We start from the raw sequence: 24,088 nt of genomic DNA on the forward strand, positions 1-24,088 counted from the left end.
GTCTTACAATAAAAAACTAATGACAATTTAAAAATTTCCACTGCAGAAAGCTCACAGAAGAAAAGGCATGGATAATGAGGTTGCTTTAAGCTCCAGGTAAATCTTGGGTGTCTGTTCCTTCAGGCTTTGCCATATTCATGTCCATGCCAGAGACCACATGGCACATGAGCATGTATTTCTTCATATTGTAGGAATTTTCCAGAGACGTCTCTCTTCACAGCCATGGGGCATTTCTGTCTCGCTCTCATTAGCCTAGAACTTGGCATACTAGGTGCTCAATCGACAGGGCTGGGTGGAATATCAGCTGGTGAGACACTACACCCACCCCCCATGCCTTGAGTCAGCCTTGACCTGCCTCCAACATCACTGAGTCCCTAGGATGAATCTAGATTCCGGGGGTAGAATCTCTGGGTTGGGGACCAAATGCTCCCCTTAGGGCTAGGGAGCCAACAGGAGCCTTCCTGAAGGAGGAGAAAGCCTTGCAAGCAGACAGCACCTGGCTTCTTTGAGCAAGCAACTGGGGGACTAGGCGCCCACCTGTAGGACTGCAGGATGTCGATGATCCCGATGTGCAGCAGCAGACGCTCCCCTCGACCATTCACAGCTGGGATCCCGCCCATCCTGGAGAGAGAGCAGGCCAGAGTGCCATCACTCACCTGCCAGGCAAGGGGACCAGGGACTGGCCCAGCCTGCTGGGGCCCAGGTGGGAGAGGGCTGGGCCCCCAATCCTGGTCTGGGACTCTGGGAGAGACAAGGATGAAAGGAGAGAGGAAGAGGCAGGACTGAAGGAGCCTGAGTTCAAGAATCTACAGGAGCCCGGATGGTGTTGCTCGGTGGTTGAGCACCGACCCATGAACCAGGAAGTCACCACTAGATCCCCTGTCAGGGCACATGACCTGGTTGTGGACTTGATCCCCAGTAGGGGGAGTGTGGGAGGCAGCCCACCAAGGACTCTCTCTCATCATTGATGTTTCTATCTCTCTTTCCCTCTCCCTTCCTCACTCTGAAATCAATAAAAACATATTTTTAAAAAAAATAAAAGAGCTAAATTAAAAAAAAAAAATTCACATGACCCCTGCAGGTGGCAGCTTGGCTGGATCTTCAGAAGGTATCCCAGCACAGGGGACCCATATCTTGGCATGGGATGGAGCAGCTTTTCCCAGCCAGCTCACAAATTTGAAGCTGGAGGACTGAGGCTGCCATGGGGTCACAGCTATGAGGCCCAGGTGCACACACACATACACATGCACATCCATGCAGGCACGCGCACACACAGTGCATTTGCATGCACTCATGCAATTTGCACACATGTGCATGTACACGCTCAGAGTTGCACACACACAGGTACACTCACAGTGCACAAACACGTGTACACACTTTCATAACATGCATACATATGCACACGCACACTCCCAGGCAGGGCGCAAGGGCTCTTGGGGGCAGTCTGGGGAGTTAATTGCCTCACACAGCCCCAGGCCTGCACATTCCCAGCCCAGTTGGTTCATGAGGTTACACGATGTAGCAGCTGTCCTGAAGCCACCATTACCCAAACCCACCAACCTCTGCTCACTGCACTCCATGCACTGCTGAACTCACCTGGGTGCCCTGCCATCCCCTGCCAGGCCCTGTGCAGATCCTACGAACAGGCCAGGGCGGTCTGAGGTCAGGGTCAGCTGTGCAGGGCCTTTGCACATGCCACTCCCTCCCACACCTTGCTCCAGTCGTAGCCCTGTGCCTGGTTAATCCTCTGCCTTCTGCAGCTGGTGGCCTGGTGCAGTGACCAGGCTGGGGTCAAGCCTTGGCCCCACCACCACCTGGCTGTGCTCACAGGACAGCTATCTCCACTCCACCTCTGAGCCTCTTTCCCCAGCTGAAGATGGGGGATGCCACCCTCCTCCTCCAGGGCCCTTGTAAGAACAGAACAGGGTAATGCAGGTAGAGAGTCCAGCTGCCAGGCAAGGGGACCAGGGACTGGCCCAGCCTTGGCCAGTGCATGCAGGTTCCCGGCATGGTCAGTGCATGGTGACATGGGCAATCTTGACGCATCTCTAGCAGCAGTTCTCATGTGGGATAACTCCGCCCCAGGGGACACTAGAACATGTCTGGGGACACCTGTGGGGTGCTCCTAGCATCACGTGGGTAGGGGACCAGGGAGAGAGGAGGCAAAAGCGCCATCACCCACCTGCCAGGCAAGGGGACCAGGGACTGGCCCAGCCTGCTGGGGCCCAGGTGGGAGTAGGCTGGGGCCCCAATCCTGGTCTGGGACTCAGGGAGAGACAAGGATGAAAGGACAGAGGAAGAGGCAAGACTGAAGGAGCCTGAGTTCAAGAATCTACAGGAGCCCGGCCGGTGTGATTCGGTGGTTGAGCATTGACCCATGAACCAGGAGGTTACCACTTGATTCCCCGTCAGGGCACATGCCCAGGTTGTGGGCTCAATCCCTGGCAGGGGGCATGCAGGAGTTGTTAATTGCTCAGCACCCCAGTGTCCAGGACAGCCCCCCACAGAGAATAAGGCCTCAGTGTCCCCAGTGCCAAAGGAGGGGTATGTGCCATGAGTCTGTCTCCCTGACCAACCCCAAGTCCCCAGAACAGGACCAGATTGGAAGGTTAAGGCTCAATGGGTGCAGTCAGGAGACATGCTCCTCTCTACAACCTTGTCATTTGGCATGGCTGCCTTTTACCTTTGGGGAAGGAACGCTCTCAATCCTGCCCCTTGGTGGGTTCTGGATTAGGTATCTTGCTATAACGGGGCCTCCTCATCCCCAGTCATCTCCATCACATGTGCCACCTTTCAACATGTTTGGTTGTGCTTCATACAGTGGGGTCTAGCAGGAGGGAGGGGACCTCTGTGTTTCCCATATGGATGGCCAATGGCCTGAATTCACTGACTGATTACTCTGCTGTGGTTTGAACACCCAGGCCATTACTCTGTGTCATCTGTCTGACCTTCATGAGGCCTGGTGGGTAGATACTGCTGTCCCTGTGTACAGACCAGAAACTGGCCACAGACAGGCTTCTGCTCTCGTCTGCTTTGTCATTGCTTGTCTGCTGTGCCAACTCCCCCGCCCATGTTGACACCTGGCAAAGAGTGTAGGTAGAAACAAGAGTTCGAAGCCCCACCAGCCCCACCACCTACGTGTCATCTGTCTCGATGGCCTCCCCACATGCGGCCCCACCCTGGATGGACTCCATGGCTGTGGAGTAGAGCGCCTTCTGGCCTAGCGGCCGCTTCTCATCTGCCATACTTTGGGCACCCTCAGCCTGCCACTCCCGCTCCTGCTGGTCGATGTTGTGCACACCGAGGAGCAGGCTGTAGTCCATGATCTTGAAGCTCTCCAGCACCTGCCAAGGGTGTGTGGGGGAGAGGATTAGGACACACACCGTCTCCATTCCCCTGCCCTCAAGCCTGGTAGTGACCCCAAGATGCACACTCTGCATCTCAGTCCCCACAGCCACACAGGAAGACCCTGTCAACTATCCCTATTTCACAGATAAGGAGACCAAGGGGTGGAAAACGAAGCTATGTAGCAGGTAAACAGTGGCAGAGCTGGGATTGGCCCCACGGGGTGGCCTAGAGTGTGGCATATAACCCTAGGTCAGGCTACCTCTCAGGGCCAGTACAGAAAGTTTCCTCCCCCAAGACAAAGCAGCTGGCTCTACACTCCCACTTCCCTGGCATCAGTTGAGGAGCCTGGGTGCTGTGGATGCAACACCCACTCCAGCCCCATGGTGGAGCCAAGGCACATGACCATCCGGACTCGGAGGATGAGTCCCCAGAAACCAAAAGGCCCTGAGGTATCTAAGTGGTTTTCTGGGGACACTGTGTCAAGTTTTCCAAGGGGTTTGTGAGCCAGGGGCAGTTGTCTGAGGGGCTAGGGATGCAGAACAGAGGACAAAAGAGGACCCAGTCCAGTCCCTGACAGCTGGGGGCCTCCACAGGGACACCCCTTGCCACACCCGTTTTCACATAGCTAGAGGGGCGACTGGCCTGACCTTGCAGGCTGTGGGGGGCAGACTGAGATTATAAGAGCTCATGAAGACCCCAGTGGAGCATTTTTTATCCCTAAAAAGCACCTAACCATGGAGGAGGGCAGCATGGAGCCAGTGAGTGCGGCATGGTGGGGCAGGTCTGGATCTCAGGTGCCCTTTAAGTTAAGGGTCATAAGAATGTCGAGCTGCTCGTGCAGGTTTGGGGTCTGCGGTAGGAACACAGCCTGCTTCAGGACATAGGGATAAGGGGAGGAGGAGGGAGCCTGGTGCTGGATGGTGTATCTTGGGGTCACACTGCACTAGTTTTCACCAGTGTCACTGGTTCACAGGTGGGAAAACTGAGGCTCAGAGAGGGGAGTAACATGGTTAGGAGCACACTGGTGCATCCCCAGCATCCCCACCCTTAACCACCTGCACTTGTCCAGGCAATGGAGCCTCTCTGGCCCTGAGCTTCTCCTCTGCAGTGGAGCTGGGGCAGGAGGGCTGGGGCCACAGGCTCACCAGGCAGTCCCGCTGCAGCGTCTTGACAAGTGCAGAAAAGGTGTCAGCATCAAGCAGGAGCCCCTCAGGCATGTCCTGGATGAAGTCCAGGTCCTTGTAGGTGGGGATGCTCTTTTCTCGTTCCTTCTTGCTGGCCCGCCGCTTGTACGTGGAGCCCTTGAGATCAAACTTGAGGTGCATCTTGACCATGCGTGGCAGGATGTTGTTCATGACCACCACCCGGATGTTCTTGCCTCCAGACTGCACGCAATACAGCCCATAGAACTTGGGCAGGAGCGTCCGCGGGTTCTGGTTGAGGTTCTAGGGGGAGGGGAAGGAGGGAAGAGCTCAGTAGACAGCAGTCAGGGCCCCAAGCTCTGCCTGGGAGCCACTCCTGCACTCCCTGGCCTCGAACACAGCCACTCAAATCTCAGGCCAGAGGTCACCTCCTCAGGAAGCCTCCCTGACCTGACCACCTCCCTCCCCAGCACCCAACTTTATAAGGGTCATACCAGCCAGTTTAATTCTCAATCTCCCAACTCAAATGGAAACTCCAGGAGGGTCTTTTTTACAGCGCCAGGTCCAGAGACATGGCCTTTCGATAAAGAATGCCATGGGACACTCCCAAGGTGTCTGGACCCAGCTTCCCACCAGATCGGACCAGGGTTTCTCTTCCACAGCCCACCCTGGGGGGATATTGAAGGGAACAGCCCCCAGGTATGTCCAGAACAAGGGTTTGCAAACTCCAGCCCACAGGCAAACTCCATCCAGCTGCTTGTTCTCATACTAAGAATGGTTTTATATTGGTAAAGAGTTGAAAAAAATATAAAAAATAGCATTTTGTGGCATGTGAAAATATCATAAAATTCACATTTCCGTGTCCATAATAAACTTTTATTGGCATTTGGCACTGTCTATGGTAGTGTTCAAGCTGCAATGGCAGAGCTGAGCTGTGGAGACAGGCTGTTGGCTCAGAAAGTTGTCTGGCTCTTTACAGAAAGTTTGCTGGTTTCTGATTTAGAGGAGTCAGGGGTCCCACCAAGATTACACATGGCAGATGAGGGATGCCCTAAGGGGAGAAGGTCACAACCTGGGCAGAGGACCCAGAGGGGTCTGTCCTCACGCCCACTAGGTCAGCGCAGCAGGGCGGTCAGCACTCAACTAGAGCTTACTTGAGTACAAGGACCCCCACTCCCACCCGTGCCCAGGAGCCTGACATGCCTTTTTGGGTCTTGAGTCATACCATAATGGGGATGCTCAAGTAGCTGGTCCTTTGTGAGATGCCAGTTGGTGGCCCAGCTCTGCTTGCCCCATGTGTGAGTCACCAAATGCCGAAACACTTGGCCCATGAGCCACAATTTCTGGACCCACGACTCAGGCATGTTAGTGGGGTGAAGGATGGGGAGCCAGGGCCTAAACAGCAATTCCTGCTCACAAGTGTGGGGGTAGTTCCTGAGGGGAACTCCGAGGGTGAGGCCCAGTGACCCAGGAAGGCTTCTCATGAACGTCTACAGGATGAGCAGTATCCCAAGAATCTTAGGGACCCGTCTGCCAGGGCCTTGGAGCCTTTGCTCCTGCATGTCTGTGAAAAGGAGCTCAGGGCAGAGAGGAATTGCTGCATGTACTGGGAGGAAGAGGGGCATAAGGTTGGGGGAGGCAGATAGGGGCTTGGAGGGACACTGCCCCTAACCCCTGGAACCTTGAGGGAGCCCATGCCCCTACCATGTAGTAGCCAGGCAGCAGCTTCTGTAGGAACTCTGCCTCCTTGTGCATCACCGTCTTGATGATGAACTCATCGTCGCTGGTCACGTAGAAGAGGGAGCCGCTGGCACCAGGGTTGGACAGCTCGATCAGTGGCTCATTGCACAGCGAGTACTGGAAGGGGGGTGGTAAATGGGTGGAGGGGTCCCATCTGTGATGAGCTCATAGGAAACAGTAACGTCTGCTTTGCTGGCAGGCTCTCTCTCTCCCTCCTGTGTGGAAGGAAAGGAGGCCCCAACCTACAGCCAGTAAGGAACTGAGCCCTGCCAAAGACAACATGAGCTTGGCATTGGACCCTTCCCCAGTCTAGCATCACATGAGACTCCAGCCACTGCCCACCTCTTAATTATAATTCTGAGCAAAGAATCCAGCTAAGCTGAATCCAATTCTTGATGCACAGAAACCGGCACAGAAACTGGTTACAACCAGGTGGTGTTTTGAGCCACTGGGTCTGTGCTAACTTGTTACAAAGCAACAACTGACTAACACACTTACCAAATAATCGTCTGGCCGGATTCCAAAGAGCTCCCGAAAGTAGCGGAAGGCGACAGGTGCATAGGTCTTGAACCTGAAGTCCTGGAAGTGGTGGGCAGGTGTGAGGTTGCTGCCTTCACTGTGGAGGAAAGGAGGAGGAAAGCTTGTGAGGAATGGTGCCTCTAGGTGCTGAGCTCCACTGCCTCCCCTAAGTCGCCAATCTGAAAGGCAAGTTGAGGCTCCTAATGGGACCAAGGGCTGTGGCCAGTCTCTGGCTGTTTCCCAGTATCCACTCTCCCTTCCTTCGTTAGCAGTAGAGTCCACAATGTTGGCTGAGCACATGGCCATCTGGAATAAGACCACTTTCCAGCCTCTCTTGCAACTAGGTGTGGTCAAGTGACTGTACTCGGCCAATGAGCTGTGAGTAGGGCAGAAACCATGTGTCATTTCCTGACTGTGCCCTAAAGGAAAGGGGAATGTGCTACCCTTCCCCTTCTTCCTGCTGTTGGAACATAGACATGATGGCAAGAGCCTGGGCAGCCACCTGGGACTGCTGTTTAGAAAAACTGCATACTGAGGATAGTGGAGCAACCAGAAGGAACCCAGGACCCAGCTGACCAGCCCCGGATTGCCTATAGGTTTTTGTGTGTGTGTGAGACAAACTTCTATCTTTTGTCCCCTATTTTTAAAAAACCACTATTACACTGGCTCTCTCTGATTCAGCAGCAAACTAATACCCTAATGGATCCCAAGTCAGACCTCAAAGTCAAGTAGACACCAGTAAAGGGCTGTACTATTTGCAGCAGAGAAGGGAGCTCAAAAATAGGAGGCTGTTTTATATGACAACAGTGTGTCTATTGGGTGAGCTGCTGGAGGCATGGGAGCCAGGCCTACCTGGGGAAGAAGATGCTCTCCACGACGTAGAAGTCCTGCATAAGCACGTCTCGCTCCGGCTTGGAGCTCAGGTTGCCCACGGTGTAGCCAATACCCAGCTGGATGGCCCCCTTTAGGGTGGAAGACGTGGTCTGTGGGGAAATGCAGTCACATAAAGACCTACCCCTGGGCCAGCCCCTATCCCATCCCTGGGCCCCAGGGTGCCTACTAGCACTTATCGCAGTTTTGTGAGCCTCAGGCCAGTCGCTCGGCCTGCACAACCACACAGAAAATAAGTGGCTTGACTGAGACTCCAACACTGCCTCGTACAACCCAAGGCCCATTTTCAATCAAGGTTCTAGAACATCCCAACATCTCAAAACTGCCCTGAGGCAGCAGGAATCTATCCACCATCAGGGTTTGTTTTTTGGAGGCGGTGGGGGGCACAATGTAGAGAGAGACACTTAAACTTCATTTCTGTAGACCTGAGTTCCTTCTACCCACTTTCTGGGTGATTTACATTGTCATGAGCAGAGAACAACATTGCCTCTCTATGCCTCAGTTTCTCTACCCATAGCTGGGAATGAAGATGAGTGTTAGCTCACGTGAGTGGCCTGGACCAAAGGCTGTCCATGCCTGAGAAGCATTCGCTGTTTGCACTTTTCTCACCACTGTGGTTTACGTTGTCACTGTGCGCTCTAAGCGCACTGAGGAAAGACATCTCAACCCTCAGTCTCTGATTCTGGGCCCCACCCCTGTCACAGGTGCAAGTAGCAGGAGGGAAGTCAGGAGTTAGCTTCTGCCCCCAAGCAAGCCCATCCTCCTGTGTAAGGGTCTCAGTCTCTAGTTGCCTCTTCTCCTGAACCCCCTCACTGGGAGGGGCATGTCCTAACCTCCACACTCAACTCCCTTAAGATGCCATCAACTGAACACAAGTTTCTACAGGGGAAATACACAAATGGCCAACAAGCACAGGAGAAGGTGCTCAACACCATTAGCCATCAAGAAAATACAAATCAAAACCACAGTGACATACCATTTCACATGCACTAGGCTGGGTATAATCAGAAAGAAAGACAAGTGCTGGTGAGGACTGGGAGACACTGGAATCCCCGTGCACAGTTGGTGGGAATGGAAAATGGAATAGCCACTGTGCAAAACAGTCTGGAAGTTCCTCAAATGGTTATACAAAAAGTTTCCATGTGACCCAGCAATTCCACTGCTAAGTACGTGCCTCAGAGAAAAGTACATCTACAGCCTGGCCAGCATAGTTCAGCAGTTGAGCATCGACCTATGATCCAGGAGACTGCAGTTCGATTCCTGGTCAGGGCACATGCCTGGGTTGTGGGCTCCGTCCCCAGTAGGAGGCGTGCAGGAGGCAGCCGATCAATGACTCTCATCACTGATGTTTCTCTCTCTCTCTCCCCCTCTCTCTCTCTCCCTCTCTCTCTCTGAAATCAATAAAGAGATATATTTTTTTAAAAAGGCACATCTACAAAAACGTGCACAAACTTTCACAGCAGCATCATTCATAACAGCCCCAAAGTGGAAAAAACCCAAGTGTCCACTGATGGGTGAATGGATAAACACATGTTCACCCACACACTGGAGTATTATTCAGCCATGAAATGGAGTGAAGCACTGACACTACAACGTGGATGAACCTTGAAAACAACATGCTCAGTGAGAGAAGCCAGATACAAGAGGCCACACAGTGTGTGATTCCATTTATGTGAAATGTCCAGAACAGGCAAATCCACAAAGACGGGAAGTAGGTTCACGTTTGCCAGGAGCTGTGAAGGGGGACACGGAGTGACTACTAATAGGGATGGGGTATCTTTTTGGAGAGATGGAAATATTCTAAAATTAACTGCGGTGATGACTGCACAATTCTGTGAATACTCTAGAAACCATCTAATTGTACACTTCAAAAGGGGAAAATCACATGGTGTGTGTGCCTTCTCTCAGCAAAGCTGTTATATCATGAAGTACAACTGAGAAAGACAGAACTAATGGTGGTGGGGTCCAGGCTCCCTGCATACTCCCCCAGCCTGGCCTGGCTCAGAGCTTCCCATCACAGCCTCATCTTAGCCCTGCTTTCGGAGGGAGAAGAGGGGAGCTGTAATTTCCTCTATCTCTAGATGAGCCAGCAGGGCTGGGAGCTGAGGGCTCACCCAAGGTCACAGGTGATCCTCGAGCCAGGCAGGCCGTGCAGCCCGTGTAGCCTCAGAGCACATCCCTAGGCTGCCTGAGATGACAACATGCAGCAGGGACCTTGTCAGGACTGAGGGTCCTGCACAGAGGGGCCCATGCCTGACCTTCAGCAGACACTGTATGTGTGGGAAACATATAGGTTCCCTGAACTGCTGAGAGCCCCCCTTCACTCTGCCCCAGCTGGCTAAGGACAGAGGAAGAACCTTTTTGTAAGTGGTTTCGCCAGATGCGTCCACGCCCCGATGGCCCAGCTTCCTCCCGTGCCCAGGGCCTGGCTGTCCGGTCATCGACGGGGCCTAGAGAAGAGAAAACAGGAAGCATAAAAAGTGAGCAAGGAGGAGCCACCGAGGCTATAACACTCTAGAAATTCTGGCGAGAGAGGAGCTTAGTCACCGTGCCCAGCTGGAGCCCAGGGCTCGGCCATATGGGGCATGCGGGGGGCAGAAAGCTGTGTGGGCAGGTTGCACACCCAGTGGGCAATACCTCACATCCACAAGGGCCCACATCCAGACCAGGACCCCCAGCTCCTTGAAAAAGCTGGAAGCCAGCAGCTGCAACCACCTAATTTTAGGGTCTGTCAGTACTGCTGACATTGGAACCAGGTTGTTCTCTGTGTGTGGGGGGTGGGCTGTCCTGGGTACTGTGGGGGATTGAGCAGCATGCCTGGCCCCAATCCACTTGATGCCAGTAACAACCCCAGTGTGACAACCACAGATGTGCCCAGATGTTGTCCACTGTCCCCTGGGGGCAGAATAGCCCTCTAGGCTAAATGATTATGAACAGCATCCCCTCCCAGGTCCCATTTGCCCAGCTCCTGAAAGCTAGGGGACCGCTGTGGCAGATGTGACATGGGCCATCCCAACAAACTTGTGTGGAAGCCACTGGCCCTCGTGTGACGTCACAAGAGGAGGATAGTGGAAGAGGCGACAGGAGCCTGGAGGGACACTTAAAGCTGGCTTGTGTGTCTAAGGCCAGCCAGTAGACAGAAACTGAGTGCTCCTCTGGTGGCTCCACCCGTCACTAACATTTAAGAAGTAGCCACTATGTACTGCCAGAGTTCAAAAATCCCACACATCCTTTCTGGCCATCAGCTCGACCTGCACTGCCCCCACATCGATTCCAGGCAGCCCTCTAACGTCCCCCACCCACCATCCCTCCTCAGCTTGGCTCCCATGTTTTCTGCACACTGGCCACCAGGGGGCAGGGTCCCCTCAGGAACCTTTTGTTGCTGCCCCTGCCGCACACCTCTCACTGGCTCCCTATTGCCCTTGGAGGGCCTGGCCCTACTCATCTCCCACTCCTACTGCCCCGTGAGTGGAGGAAGCCCTCCTTTGAAGGGCCCACATGGTGGGGGGCATCCTGGGATAGGAGACCTGGCTCCAAGGGGACAAAGGATGCTCAGGCAGGACTTCTGCTACCACAGGTGCAGGCAAGCCACATCTGAGTTGCTCCTCCTGTAAAACGGCTCAGAAACGCTTCTCATAGGCTACCTTCAGTAGTGACAGGAAACTCTAACCAGGGACAGTGGAGACCCCGCCTGTACTGTCCTCGCTGAGGACAGGCAGCAGGGGCCCACAGGGCAGCATGGCCGCATGTATGCATGAGAGCAGACATCACCAGGGAAATCTGTCTAGGAACATGGCTGCAAGATGGTGAGAATGGTGGGCTCCCAGGCATGAAGAATGAAAGGGACTCTGCACTCCTATGTGGGCTGCCTAGGACACTACGAGACACTACGAAAAAGGTGCTACTAGTCAGGCATTGGGCAGGCACCACCCTCCTGGCAAGACCCCTCCTCCTCAGTGACCAGAGCTTGTCCAACTTCCCTACTACCTCTCGGGCCTCCCCTTTCTGGCCTACCCCCTCTCCCTCACTGGCCCGGGGCTGAGTCCTTGGGCCTTGTCCCTCCCCAACCTGCATCCCTCCCTGAAACTCCAGATGCTGGCAGGGGGATGGGATTTTCACCCATCTCACATTTGCCATCATTTGGGCCCAGAGAGGTACAGTGAGTTGCCGTGAGTCCACAGGACCCAAGCAGGGCTGGGTGCTTCCTTGTCTGTCTCCTGGATGAGACAGGTCAGGATAGGGCCCACAGGACACTTACCTCAGTCAGGGCAGTCTTTTTCTGGGCCAAACCTGAGGAAAAGAAGGGAGACTTCAGACTGGCAGCAGGGAGTCCAAACCACAGGGCCTAGCCCACCAAACTACACATCTTCCCATGTCAGGGGCTCCAAGGGGGGTTCAGGCTGCTGACCATGCTCCCCCCTCACACACAGGTGCCTACAACCTCATTAGGTACTCTGTGTCCCTAGGGAGGGTCACAAGAACCCCTCATGGAAAACAGAAGTATGGAGACAGGATAGGCTGAGGTGGTAGGATGACTGGATGCTGGGTAACCCCCAGGCAGGAGCAGCAGGGAGAGACAACCCCCCAACTCTGACCCACCATTTACCCCAAAGACATCAGGTCCTTGTTGGAAAGAACTGACTGAATTCACAAAGTGCCATCTTCCTCTGCTGGTAGGAACAGGGCTTAACCAGGAGACACTTGGGTCACAAAGAAATCAGGTGACCCAGAGGTTCGAGGTTGGGATGATGTTGTGGGGAGGGCCCGGGGCACTGGGGAGCTATGGTCAGTAAGCAGTGGTCAGGGACCCAGGATGGAGCAATGGTACCAGCTCTATTGGCCCTATCTAGGGAGCTAGTTCTGGAAAAACAGCCAAGGACTTAGCTCTTTTCACCACAACTTCCAGGAGCACTCCCTGGCCTAAGGAAGTTCATGGTGAGAAAATGGGCAATTTTCCTCCTTCAGGGCCATTCCCTCAATCCTAGCTCCCAGCAGGGAGGCCTTGGGCCCCACCACTGACCTCTCTGAGCCCCAGTGTCCTTATGGGGAAAGTGGCTTCTGCTAAGGATTATCTGTTCAATGAGGGTGATCAGCAGATAATGCCCACAAAAGATGTCCATGTCCTGATCCAGGAATGGGTTTGCACACAGAATTAAGGCCCCTGGGATGGGGATGACCCTAGATTCCCCAGGGACCTAGGGCCATCCCAGGGTCCTTATAAGAGGGAGGCAGGAGGGTCAGAGTCATAGAGATGGAAGAGGCTGTGCGGCTGGCTGTGACAATGGAGAAGGGCCACAAACAGGGATACAGCACTTCCAGAAGCTGGAAAAGGCAGGAAATGGTTCTCTCTGGAGTCTCAGGAAGGAACCAGCCCTGCCCACACCGGGATTTAGACCAATGAGACCCATGTCAGACTACTGACCCCAGAATTGTCAGAGAATAAATGTGTATGGTTTTAAGCCAAGTTTGCATTGATTTGTTTCAGCTGCAACAGGAAACTCATTCACTGGGTGTCAAACGGGGGGGGGGGGGGGGGGGGCAAGTAATGACCAGGACAGACCTGGCCCCTGCCCTCAAGGGCTCACAGGAGGGAGCAGAGAAGGGTCTGTACAGTTGGATGAGTGCCAGGAGAATGATTCGGGTGCAGATTAACAAGGGAGGTCTTAGGCTTTGACCCTGAGGGAGGTGGGAGCCCTGGAGGGCTTTGGGTAGAGAGTGACTTGGCCTTTACATAGGTGCTCACAAGCACTCCCTGGTGGCTGCTTCAGGGATGACAGACTGGGGGGGGGGGCGGGGGAGGGCAGGAGATAGGGACCAGGCGGGCCAGAGGAAGGCCTGGTCTAGGTGGGATCCAATGGGGTAGACCAAGGTGGGGATTCAGAAAGGGTGAGAAATGCGCTTCTGAAAGATCTAAAGTTAGGAGAGACAGGCTGTACTCACTGGAGGCAGAGTGAGAACAGGAAGGAGTCAGAAATGACTAAGGATTTTGACTGGAGCAATTAACAGAAGGAAGGAGCTGCCAGCTGAGGTGGGGGATGGGCAGGAGCAGGTTTGGGAGGGATGGTCAGGCACACTGTGGCTGTGTTGAGTGTGAGATCCCTGTGAGCCCACATGGAGACATATTGGGGCAGCTGGACACTGAGTCTGCAGCTCAGGGGAACACCAGCGAGAGACTGGACTGTGGGTGTTGTCAGGGTGCAGAGAGGGTTGGAATCCCAAGAGTGGACCAGGCTGCCTGGAAGGATTCAGGTCAGGAAGGGAGAGGGGCAGGCCAGGTGTGGCATCTGGGGTCAATCTCACTGGGCAGAGGAGGAACCTGTTCTGCTCCAATCAGTGACAGTTGTACAACATTGTGAAGATACAAAAAACGCTGAACTGTATACTTAAGTGTAAATTTTATGGTATATGAATTATTTCTAATTTAAAAAAATATAAAACAAAGCCAAGCCAACACAGCCAAAGGTACAGGCCAGGACAGCAGGGGTGGAGACTCATGTCCTCTTTCAGTTATGACCACCACCCCAGCAGTCTGTGCCCACCTGTGCAAGCAGGGAGCTGAGACCTCCTAGGAGATGGTCCAGATGGGGAAACTGAGTCTGCATGGGGGGCAACTAGCTGAAGGCTAAGGTCAAGGCCACACGGCCCACCAGAGGGGACCCTGGCACAGAGGACAACGCCAACGAACTGAGTCACCACGCAGGGCCCCAGAAGGGCCAGCTGAACCAGGATACACCAGCCACATGGGGGTCAGGCTGGGCTCTGGGTGCCTACTGGCAGATGTTTGAGGCTCCCCACCTGAGTGTCCTGGCCACAGCGACGAACCTGGGCTTTGGCACATCCCAAAGCCCTGCTGGTGGCAAGCGGGGACTGGAAGGTGCTGGAAAGCTGACATAATATTTTCATTGGCTGCTCAACAGCAGAACAATTCATGGTTTTGCATTTGGGGTGTGGGGAAGGAAGAGGAGAGAAGGCAGGGAGCCAGCAGTGGACCAGGACATATCTTGTATGGGGGTCCCTGGGCCCAGAACCCATCCAACAGTAACCACTTGAGTCCTGGCCTCCTCCACAAACCACACCTCCTATGTCCTGCTCCCACACCCAAGGTGTTTGAATTCTGTGGGCCTGTGGGGGGCGGTGCAGGGAATGGACACAGACACCTCAGGGCATTGGCATGTGCCATTCCCTCTGCCCTGAACACCCTCCCCCAGATCTCCCTGAGGCCGGCCCTTTGGTCCTCAAGTCTCAGCCCAGCCTCCCCTCAGAGTGGCCACCCTAGTCACCTCCCTGTCCTATTACTCAGGCCACATTCCCCAGTATTTCCATCTGCATGTCCCCACCTGCTCTCTGAAATTCCTTTTTTTAACCTCATCATCTGCCCCACCACAGCGTGATGACTGTGAGGGCAGTGACCTTGTCACTCTCAGCCTGTATGTATCTTCAGAAGAGGGGCTGGGGCTCAGGCATGAGTCTGTTGCACGAGGTCACACAGCTGCAGAGGGTGGCGGTCATTCCCACTGGCTGGGCCAGGCTGGAGATGGCAGAGACCATGCCCAGATGTGGAGGTCCTCTCAGCCCAAGATAGGACCAATTATCTTCTGAATGAGCCACCCCATTTTTTTGAAGAAATTAATTTTTAAAATTGGCCCGGAGGAGGGGAAGAGCCTGACATACAAAGCTGGGAGAGCAGGCCCTATGCAGCCCTATCTCCAGGCCAAGACCCGCCTCAGGGCACAGCTGTACTGCCTGCTGGTCTGGCACTGCCCTTAGCAGACACCTGTGAATGCTTGTTGACTTCTAACGGACAAGGGACAGAGAGATGAAGGGACAGACATAGTGGCTCTCCCCTCTCCCCTCAGAAGGAGTTGCTTCTCCACATTTGTTTGATGTGGAAACCAAGGCAGGGAAAGCTCCCAAAGGACCATGGGCCCCTAGGACCCAGGGACAGGGCTTTAACATATGTCCTCCAGCACTAGGCTCTACCTTGACTCTGTCCAGAATATGCTACTACTCCTCACTCCTCTCAGCCCCATCATCACCCACCTGGACCAGCACAGTCTCCTCAGCCCTTCACACTGCCCCCCACCACCCACCCCCACCCCAGTCTGTCCTCCTCACAGCAGCCACCAAAGGGTGCCTGTGAGCAGTGGAGTCAGGCCCCATCTTTGCTCCATCCACAGCCCTCCAGGGATCCCTGGGGTAAAAACCCAAGTCTTCCCCTGCCCTACAAAGCTCTTCTCAACCTGCCCCATCCCCTCCCTGCCCTCATCTCCGCCCTCTCTACTTGCTCACTCTGCTCTAGCCACACAGGCCTTCTCCCAGTTCCTCCAACACAACAGGCGCTGTCCTGCTTCAGGGCCTTTGCACGGGCTTTGTATCCCTAGGCTGCTGTATCCAAAGGGCCTAGAACAAAACCTGGCCCACAGGAGACACTCAAGAAACCATGGATGAATGAGTTAATGAATGAATAAATGACTAAACTGGCTCCAGCCTGAAAGCAAGCAAGGCCAATGTGGACTCAGCAATCAGACCAAAATTAAGGATGGGGAAGAAAAGGTGCAGACTAACAAAAAGAAAAAAAATATTAGCAAAACAGAAAACACAAGCTGGGTTGATGGGACTGGGGCTCTGCCTGTCAAATTTCCAGTGAAGCAAAAATGGGTAGAAGTTGGTGCCCCATCCCCACCCTCACAGATGCAGCAGTCCATCCACTGCAATGAGCACCTACTGGGCTCCAGGACACTAGGTGGCTTCTCAGCCTTGGTTCAGAGTATGAAAGACCAAGTCCCATAGGTTAGGAAGAAGGCAGCTGCCAGAGGAGGGTGTTCTTAGCAGAGGGATGTAGGCCTGCAGGGCCCAGAATGAGGACGCACAGGAGCCAAGGGAACCAAGGAGGGGCAGGTGACACTGAGTAGGGGACATGGGCAGAGTGACCAGAAGGGGAGCCTACCACATCCCTGTCCTGCCACAGGGTCTCACTCAACCCCACTGCGGCCCTGGGGAGCAAACATCATGTCCATTTACATCAAGACATCCTACAGACTGTGTCACCTGCCTCCCTTAACACCCCACTCCTCTTCCCCTCCCCCTCACTCTGCTTCAGCCACACAGGACTCCTTGCTGTTCCTCCAACACACCAAGCCTGGTCCTGCCTCAGGACCTTTGCATGTGCTGTTCCCCCATACCAGAATCACCCCAGACCCTTGCTGGGTTTGCTCCCTTGCTTCATTGAGCTAGCTCAAACATCACCCCCTCAGAGAGGCTATTCCCCAACCATCTCGCCCAAAACAGTCCCTCCAAGGTCCCTTTCCCAACCTCCCGGGCTTTTTCAGTCTTCCTTGAACTCAGCACCATGTGTGTTGTGTCTCCCCCAACAGGTGGACCAGGTCTGCTTTGTCATCTGCTGACAGACACCTGCAAAGTTCTCTGAGAGCAGGGAGAGTCACTGCTGGAAAGGAGTGGCAGGGGAATGTGAGGTTTGTCGGATCTGTACAGGGTCTGTACCCCAGGTGGAGCCATGGCCCACAGCTTCGATCAGCAGCAAAGGAGCCTGCAATCCTGCAAAGGAGGAAGTGGCACGGGGGGCCAGCCACAGGCCCACCTCCCTGATTAACTGGAATGGTCTGGCAAACCTTTGGGCACAGAGGCAGAATCCCAGGAGGGCATACAGGAGGTGGTACTGAGGCAGCATTGCATGGGCACAGCAGGGAGCAGAGCTGGGGCACTCAGGCGCCTGAGCCAGGCAACACCTGATCTCATTTCACGATCGCATTTTACAGGTGGGAAAACAGGTTTGGAGAAATTTAGGAAGTTACTCAAAGGTGAAAGACCAGACAATCACATCTCAGAATCCAGAAAAGCAATCAACAAAATTTAACATGAATTTGATATTCAAAAAAACTACTAAGAAACTGAAAGAGCCCGGCCGGGCATGGCTCAGCGCTTGAGCATTGACCTAGGATCCAGGCGATCAGGGTTCAATTTCCGGTCAGGGCACATGCCCGGATTGCGGGTTCGATCCCCAGTTGGGGGCGTGCAGGAGGCAGCCAATCAATGACTCTCTCATCATTGATATTTCTATCTCTCTCTCTCCCTCTCCTTTCCTCTCTCTGAAATCAATAAAGATATATTTTTTTAAAAAAGAAACTGAAAGAAAAAAAGTGAGGGTTGCAGGAAGAAAAGCTGCCTTTATTTAAAAATAAGTACAAAGCAAAAACTCATGGCAAACAAATTAATATGAACCACAGGCAAGGGAGTGGCTGAGAGCTTCCACTGGGGGGGAGGGCACTCACCAATGTAATTGGGCAAGAAAAAGAAAAGGGATGAAGACTGGAAAGAGAAATACAAAATTTTATTTTATTATTTTTTTTAATCCTCCCCTGAGGATATTTTTTCCATTGCTTTTCAGAGAGAGTGGGAGAGAAAGACAGAGAAACATTGATGTGAGAGAGACACATTGATTGATTGCCTCCCGCACACGCCCCGACCAGGCCACGGGGATGAGCCTGCAACTGAGGTATGTGCTCTTGGCTGGAATCGAACCTGGGACCCTTCAGTCTGCAGGCCAACACTCTAACCACTGAGCCAAACCAGCTAGGGCAAAAAAGACAAAATTTTAGAAAATCCAAGAGAACCAACTGACCAACCATTAGGACGAAACGGGGTGCAGCAAGGTGGCAGGCCACTTAACCAAGATCATAGTGCAAGTATATAAGACGTGGAATGGAAGGTTTCTACCCTTTGCACCTATGGCTGCTCTTCATAGGCTACCTTTTCCTGGTTTCACGCTAGGATTAATTTTTATCTGTGAAATATAGATGTCCTCTCCCATTAAAATACAGATGCTAAAGCTCCAATTGCTAATTCTTTACCAGGTTCACATCTGGTATGACAATGAATAGGTGTGAACCTGGGGGTCAACACTATGCCATGGCAGAAATGAAGAACTTGCACATTTTTCAGTATCTCAGACTTTTACCACCAGTATTAGGTTGGGAAAGGCTAAGAATTCTAGAGTTAATAGCTGATCGAAGTAGTTAACGTTGCAAAAACATGTTGAAATATATAAAACTCCAGTTAATGATACACACACTGAAGTACTTACAGGTGGAGTGTGCTGATCTCTGCAATTCTGAAGTACATCCAGAATATTAGCTGGAAAGAGGGAGGAATAGAAGGGGGAGGGGAAATGGGAGGAGGAGGAGAAATGGATGAAGTAAGCACAGCAAAATGTCAATGTAGGTTCCAAGTGGTAAGTAGTGTTTCCAATGTTCAATTCTTTCAGTGCAGTTGAAAATTTTCTTAATAAAATCTTTTCCCTCCAGGTTAAAGGTAAATTGTGATCTTCAATGCCAAGTGTTTTCAAGCTTTGGAGAAATGTATTTTTTGAGCAGATTCTGCCCAACGAATGTGACTGATCACATGGGTAGTAGTGGGCACTACCAGTGTGCCAGGCTCTGTGTCACAGGTTTCATACACATTGGCTCATCACATTTCCACCATAGGGCCATTGCACTTGCTATGCCCTCTGCCTGGAACATTCTATCTCTACATCTCTACACATCTAGCTCCTGCCCTCTGTCACTCAGGTCTCTGACATTCATTCATTCACTTATTCCAAACTCAATGAGTGCTTCCTGGGAGCTGGGTGTTTCCTCTTTGGGGGATAAAATGTATGAAGGGGACTAGCTCTTTGTCTAAGTATAATGTTTAATAAGAAAAGATTTAAAACACCCAGAAAAGCACAGAATAACATAAAAAACACCAACATATCACTGTGTGGGTTAGCAGATCATTTTTTGTTTATCCTTTAAGTCAGGGGTTGGCAAACATTTTCTGTGAGGGGCAAGAGGAGAACTGGGGACCAGGACAGGCATTGAGGTTGGAGAGAAATGATTTGTAGGTGGTTCTCAACTGAGGCAATTCTGCCCCCAGGGGACACTGGGTGATGTCTGGGGGCATCTGTGGTTGTCATGACTGTGAGTGTTCCTGGCACTGAGTAGGGCCAGGGATGCTGTTCAGCACCCTACAGTGCCCAGGACAGCCCTGCCTGAGCCAGAGAGTGACCCAGAATGTCAGCAGTGCCAAGGGGGAACCCTGAAGCAAATGCAGCAATATAAAAATGTTGGGAACAGGAAGTATGTGGGTGTTCATTATATTATTCTCTGGGTATTTACAATATTTCATGATAAAAATATATTTAGTTGTACTGTCCTATTTAGTTTTGTCTTTTGTTTGAAGTTCCCTGTAATAAAAAGCTACAACACATACACGTTCCCCACACAGGCTGACACCCTACCAGCCATGTCTCCAACCCTCTTGAAACCGTCAGGAGGTAATTGTCCTTGAACTCACTTTATGGCTGGGGAGACTGAGGCTTAGAGGTCTGGGTGAGTTCAAGGCCAAGCAGCTGCAGGGGGTCTGGAGCCCCCACATCCCACATGCACTCTGGGTCCCTGCAGCCTGAGCTGGTCTGTCTTCACAAGCAACCAGCCACTCCCTCCAGAAGCACTTCAAAGGCTCACCCTGACCCCCCCCAGGTGGAGCTGCTGCTTTCCAATGTGTTCTCAGGCACCTGGGCCAGCATCCTGTAGCCACTTGGTCACCTATTCCCATCTCAACTGGGCTAAAGGACAGAGTTCCTGGTAGGTCCAGCACTGGCCTGACACGACGCACTGTTGGCTCACCAAAGTTTGTTGACTGACTTTTGCTCTGTCTTGGGTACAAACATGCCTGGTTGTGCGCTCTCTGAGCCCGGGTGACCTACAGAGCCCTTGCCACACAGTGGACACTCTGCCCAATGTGACCCACACCACCATGGCTGGGGGGACTGGTATTCTTACACAGATTTGGACACTGGGGCAAGGGGAGCCTATATCCATTCACACCAGGGCCCCAGGCTCACCATCCAGCCCCCGCCTGGGCACACCTAGCAGTGACCCACCTACCTCTAACTGCCCCCAGGTACTCCCACCTGCCTCTCTCCCACCTGTCCCCCAAGCCCAGCCTGGCCCCCACCCACCCCTCCAGCTTGGTGGACCCTCAGGGGGTCTCCCTCAGGTTGTACACTGTTCAGGCTCTCTTGCACACTTAGGCCCTGGGCCCTGCTGCTGCCTGCACCCCTTCCTCCCCACCTCCCCTTGGCTTGGTGAATGCTTCCCCGTGCTGTCCTTGGACCTAAGGTGTTACCCTCTCCTGGCCACCTGGGCCTCTCCCTCTGACACTCCACCTGCCTTCCTGCCTTTGGTGGTCTCCCAGCTCCCCTCCACAGGGAAGGCCTCCTCTCCCTGTCCCACTCAGTGACCCTGCACCAGCCTAGTGCTGGGCACAGAGGGGAACTCAGTGAGTATCCAACACGCAAGGAACATGGACGGCTGCATGGAGGCGGCTGTGGGCAAGCACCATCAGGAGCCTCAGGGGAAGGCCTGTGGGAACAGAACTCACACTCATCTTGCACACATTTCCTGGAGCTGGACATCCAACCAAGGGCTGAATGCGCAGCAAAGCCAGAGACTGAGGTGCTTCTGACCTGCCCTGTCCCAAGCAATGTCTATCTCTTCTCAGAGGGGGAACTGAAGCTCAGAGAAGTGGTATTAGGATGTTTAGTGTTGAATAAAAACCCAACTCATGCTGCTTGAAGAAAAAGGTGTGTGGGGAGGATATTTGTTAACATAACTCGGACCAACAAACTGCCCTGTGGACCAAACCTATTTTTAGAAATAAATTTTTACTGGAACACAGTCAAGCCCACTCATACAAATCTCGACAAGGTCAGAACTGAATAGGTGTGATAGAGATCAGGTGGCCCCTCACAAAAAAGCTTGTCAGACCCCAATATACCTGAGAGGTCAGAGATGATGGGCTTCAAGTGTGGCTGGACTTGGGGGCACCCAATGACTCTCAGTGCTGATGTCCTCCCTATTGATCCCACCAGGTAGGTGCCTGACTGCCCCTCACAAAGCCTAGGGCAGGGCCCATGGGTAATGTGTGGGACATATGCAGCTCTGGCTGCTAGGCCTGAGCCCCCCCTTTCCAGGAGCCAACAACACTCTGCCTGGCTCTGGGGGACAGGGTCTCCCTAAGGGTACATTAGGTCCCAACAGCAGATTTGCAACTGCAGACCTCCACTGGGGAAGGGGCCAGCAGCCTGGAGCCAGATGCTAGGACAGCTGGAAAGAGCATACCCAGGAGAGGGCTCCCCCAGGGGAGGGCTCCCCCCACAGGTGTCTGGTGAGGATCATGTGCTGTCTCAGGACCCACATGAAAGGTTTCTTGGCCCAGTTTTCCTCCCAGATATATTTTCACTCTCCGGCAGCCAGGCTGGGCCACAGACACTGCACCTGAATTCCAGAATGCTAAGAGCCACAGGGACCACTCAGCTGCAGTCCCCCTCTGTCTGGCTCATGTTGTTCACAGGGTGGATGCCCACCAGTCAGGCTATAAGCCAATGGTAGGAGCCTGGGGCCAGGCATTCTCTCAACATTCCAGTCCCAGGCCCAGTTTCCCAGGGGGGCAGGTCTAGGCTTCAAGAATCCTAGGGAACGAGCTGGCTCTATTCTACACTGAGGCCAAGGTGGCAGGGCTTGCCCAAAGTCCCGTAGAAAGTTGCTGGCTAAGCCAGGCAAGAACCAGGCCCTGGACACTTGCCTGGGCTCTGGGGTTATTATAGAAATCAGGCATGCAGTAGCTGCTCAACTCATGCCTCAATCTGCCCCATGAGGCAAAGGTACAACCTCCCAATTTTACAGATGAGAAGAGGGAGGCTCTGGAGCCAAATAAGCTGCCTGATGTGGTAGCTAACCTCCAGGTGACCCTTGTATGCACATCCTTCTGCAATGGCCGGTGGGTGTGACCAACAGAATATGGCTGAAATGACAGCATGTGACTTCTGACACAGAGTCATAAAAGACCGCCACGTTCACCTTGCTCTTTTTTTTGAAGTTTGCTCTGACTTCATTAGAGACTCAATAACAAAGTTTGAGCTTAGAATTGGCCTCAACCTCAAATTAGTATAACCCAACAGACTAAAAACTGGTTCCTATATCTCTGCACATGTGGATATTTAAATGTAAATTTGGATCAAAATGAAATTCAATAAAAATTATGTTTCTTGATTGTATAGGGCATATTTCACATGCAGAGTAGCTCCATGAGGCTAGTGGCTAGCACACTGGAGTTCACAGATACAGAAATTTCCATCGATGCCAAAAGTTTTACTATAGAGTGCTGCTACAGGCACTTATTTGAAATAATATTGGTGAACATCCAGAAACTTTCTTGCATTTGCATATCTCTACCAAACCCTCAAGTTTAAGAAGCGGTCTTATATATAATTTTTAGCCCTAGTGGGAAGTTGTAAAATTTAATTTTCTGTAAGAAAGATGTGTGATAATATCTGCCTCATTCTTTATTCTTGCATGTATGATAACATGCATGTATAACATATAAAGTTATAAAGTAAATATTTAATTGCATATTTATATATATCCTTTTTTGTTGTTGTTAATCCTCACCCAAGGATATTCTTTCCATTGATTTTTTTAGAGAGAGTAGAAAGGAGGGAGGGGGAGAGACAGAGAGAGAGAGAAACATCAATGTGAGACAGACACATCGACTGGCTGCTTCCCACACTCACCCTGACGGGAGCCAGGGATCCAGCCTGTTACCAAGATATGTGTCCTTGACTGGGAATGGAACCCTCGACCCTTCAGTCTGCAGGTCGATGCTCTAACAATTGAGCAAAACTTGCTAGGGTTATACATATATCTTTTTTAAAAATAATAGTACTTATTTTATTTTTTTAATATATTTTTTATGTTTTTATTGATTTCAGAGAGGAAAGGAGAGGGAGAAAAAGAAACATCAATGATGAGAAGGACTCATCAATCGGCTGCCTCCTGCACGCCCCCTACTGGGGATCAAGCCTGCAACCCAGGCATATGCCCTGACCAGGAATTAAACTGTGATCTCTTGGTTCATGGGTCGATGCTCAACCACTGATCCACACTGGCCGGGCTATCTATCTATCTATCTATCTATCTATCTATCTATCTATCTATCTATCTATCTATCTAATCTATCTATCTATCTATCTATCTATCTATCTATCTATCTATCTATCTATCTATCTATCTATCTATCATCTATCTATCTATCTATCTATCTATCTAGTCTTTTTTAACATTTAATTGTATCTCACCTTGCTCTTGAATTATTCACTGGGGGAAGTGGCCGCCATGCTAGAAGGACACTCAGTGACCTGCCGAACTGAGGCTACCACCAATAGCCACATGGGGGAGCCGGCTCAGGAGCAGCTCCTCCAGCCCCAGTCAAGCCTTTGGATGAGGCAGCCCCAGGCATCAGCTTGACTGCGATGTGACCTCATCAGAGATCCCAAGAGGGAACCACCTAGCTCAGCCACCCTTGGATTTCTGAACCACAGAAACTGTGAG

The 24,088-nt window shown here is 52.4% G+C and overlaps 1 protein-coding gene across 1 annotated transcript in view; it reads right to left on the reverse strand.

Annotated features, from left to right (window-relative positions):
• Positions 1–24,088, reverse strand: part of PIP5K1C (phosphatidylinositol-4-phosphate 5-kinase type 1 gamma) — a 55,435-nt gene that overhangs the window by 17,431 nt on the left and 13,916 nt on the right. Inside the window, exons 2-9 of the mRNA XM_087816644.1 lie at positions 11,899–11,930; positions 9,998–10,090; positions 7,602–7,732; positions 6,729–6,846; positions 6,195–6,347; positions 4,494–4,793; positions 3,139–3,344; positions 538–621 (exon numbers count right to left, since the gene is read on the reverse strand). Of these exons, the coding sequence (XP_087672770.1) occupies positions 538–621; positions 3,139–3,344; positions 4,494–4,793; positions 6,195–6,347; positions 6,729–6,846; positions 7,602–7,732; positions 9,998–10,090; positions 11,899–11,930 (1,117 nt within the window). The remainder of the gene's footprint in view (positions 1–537; positions 622–3,138; positions 3,345–4,493; positions 4,794–6,194; positions 6,348–6,728; positions 6,847–7,601; positions 7,733–9,997; positions 10,091–11,898; positions 11,931–24,088) is intronic.

The sequence above is a fragment of the Miniopterus natalensis genome, chromosome 4 (genome assembly GCF_054644295.1).
Source record: "Miniopterus natalensis isolate mMinNat1 chromosome 4, mMinNat1.hap1, whole genome shotgun sequence".
Taxonomy (NCBI): Eukaryota; Metazoa; Chordata; class Mammalia; order Chiroptera; family Miniopteridae; genus Miniopterus; species Miniopterus natalensis.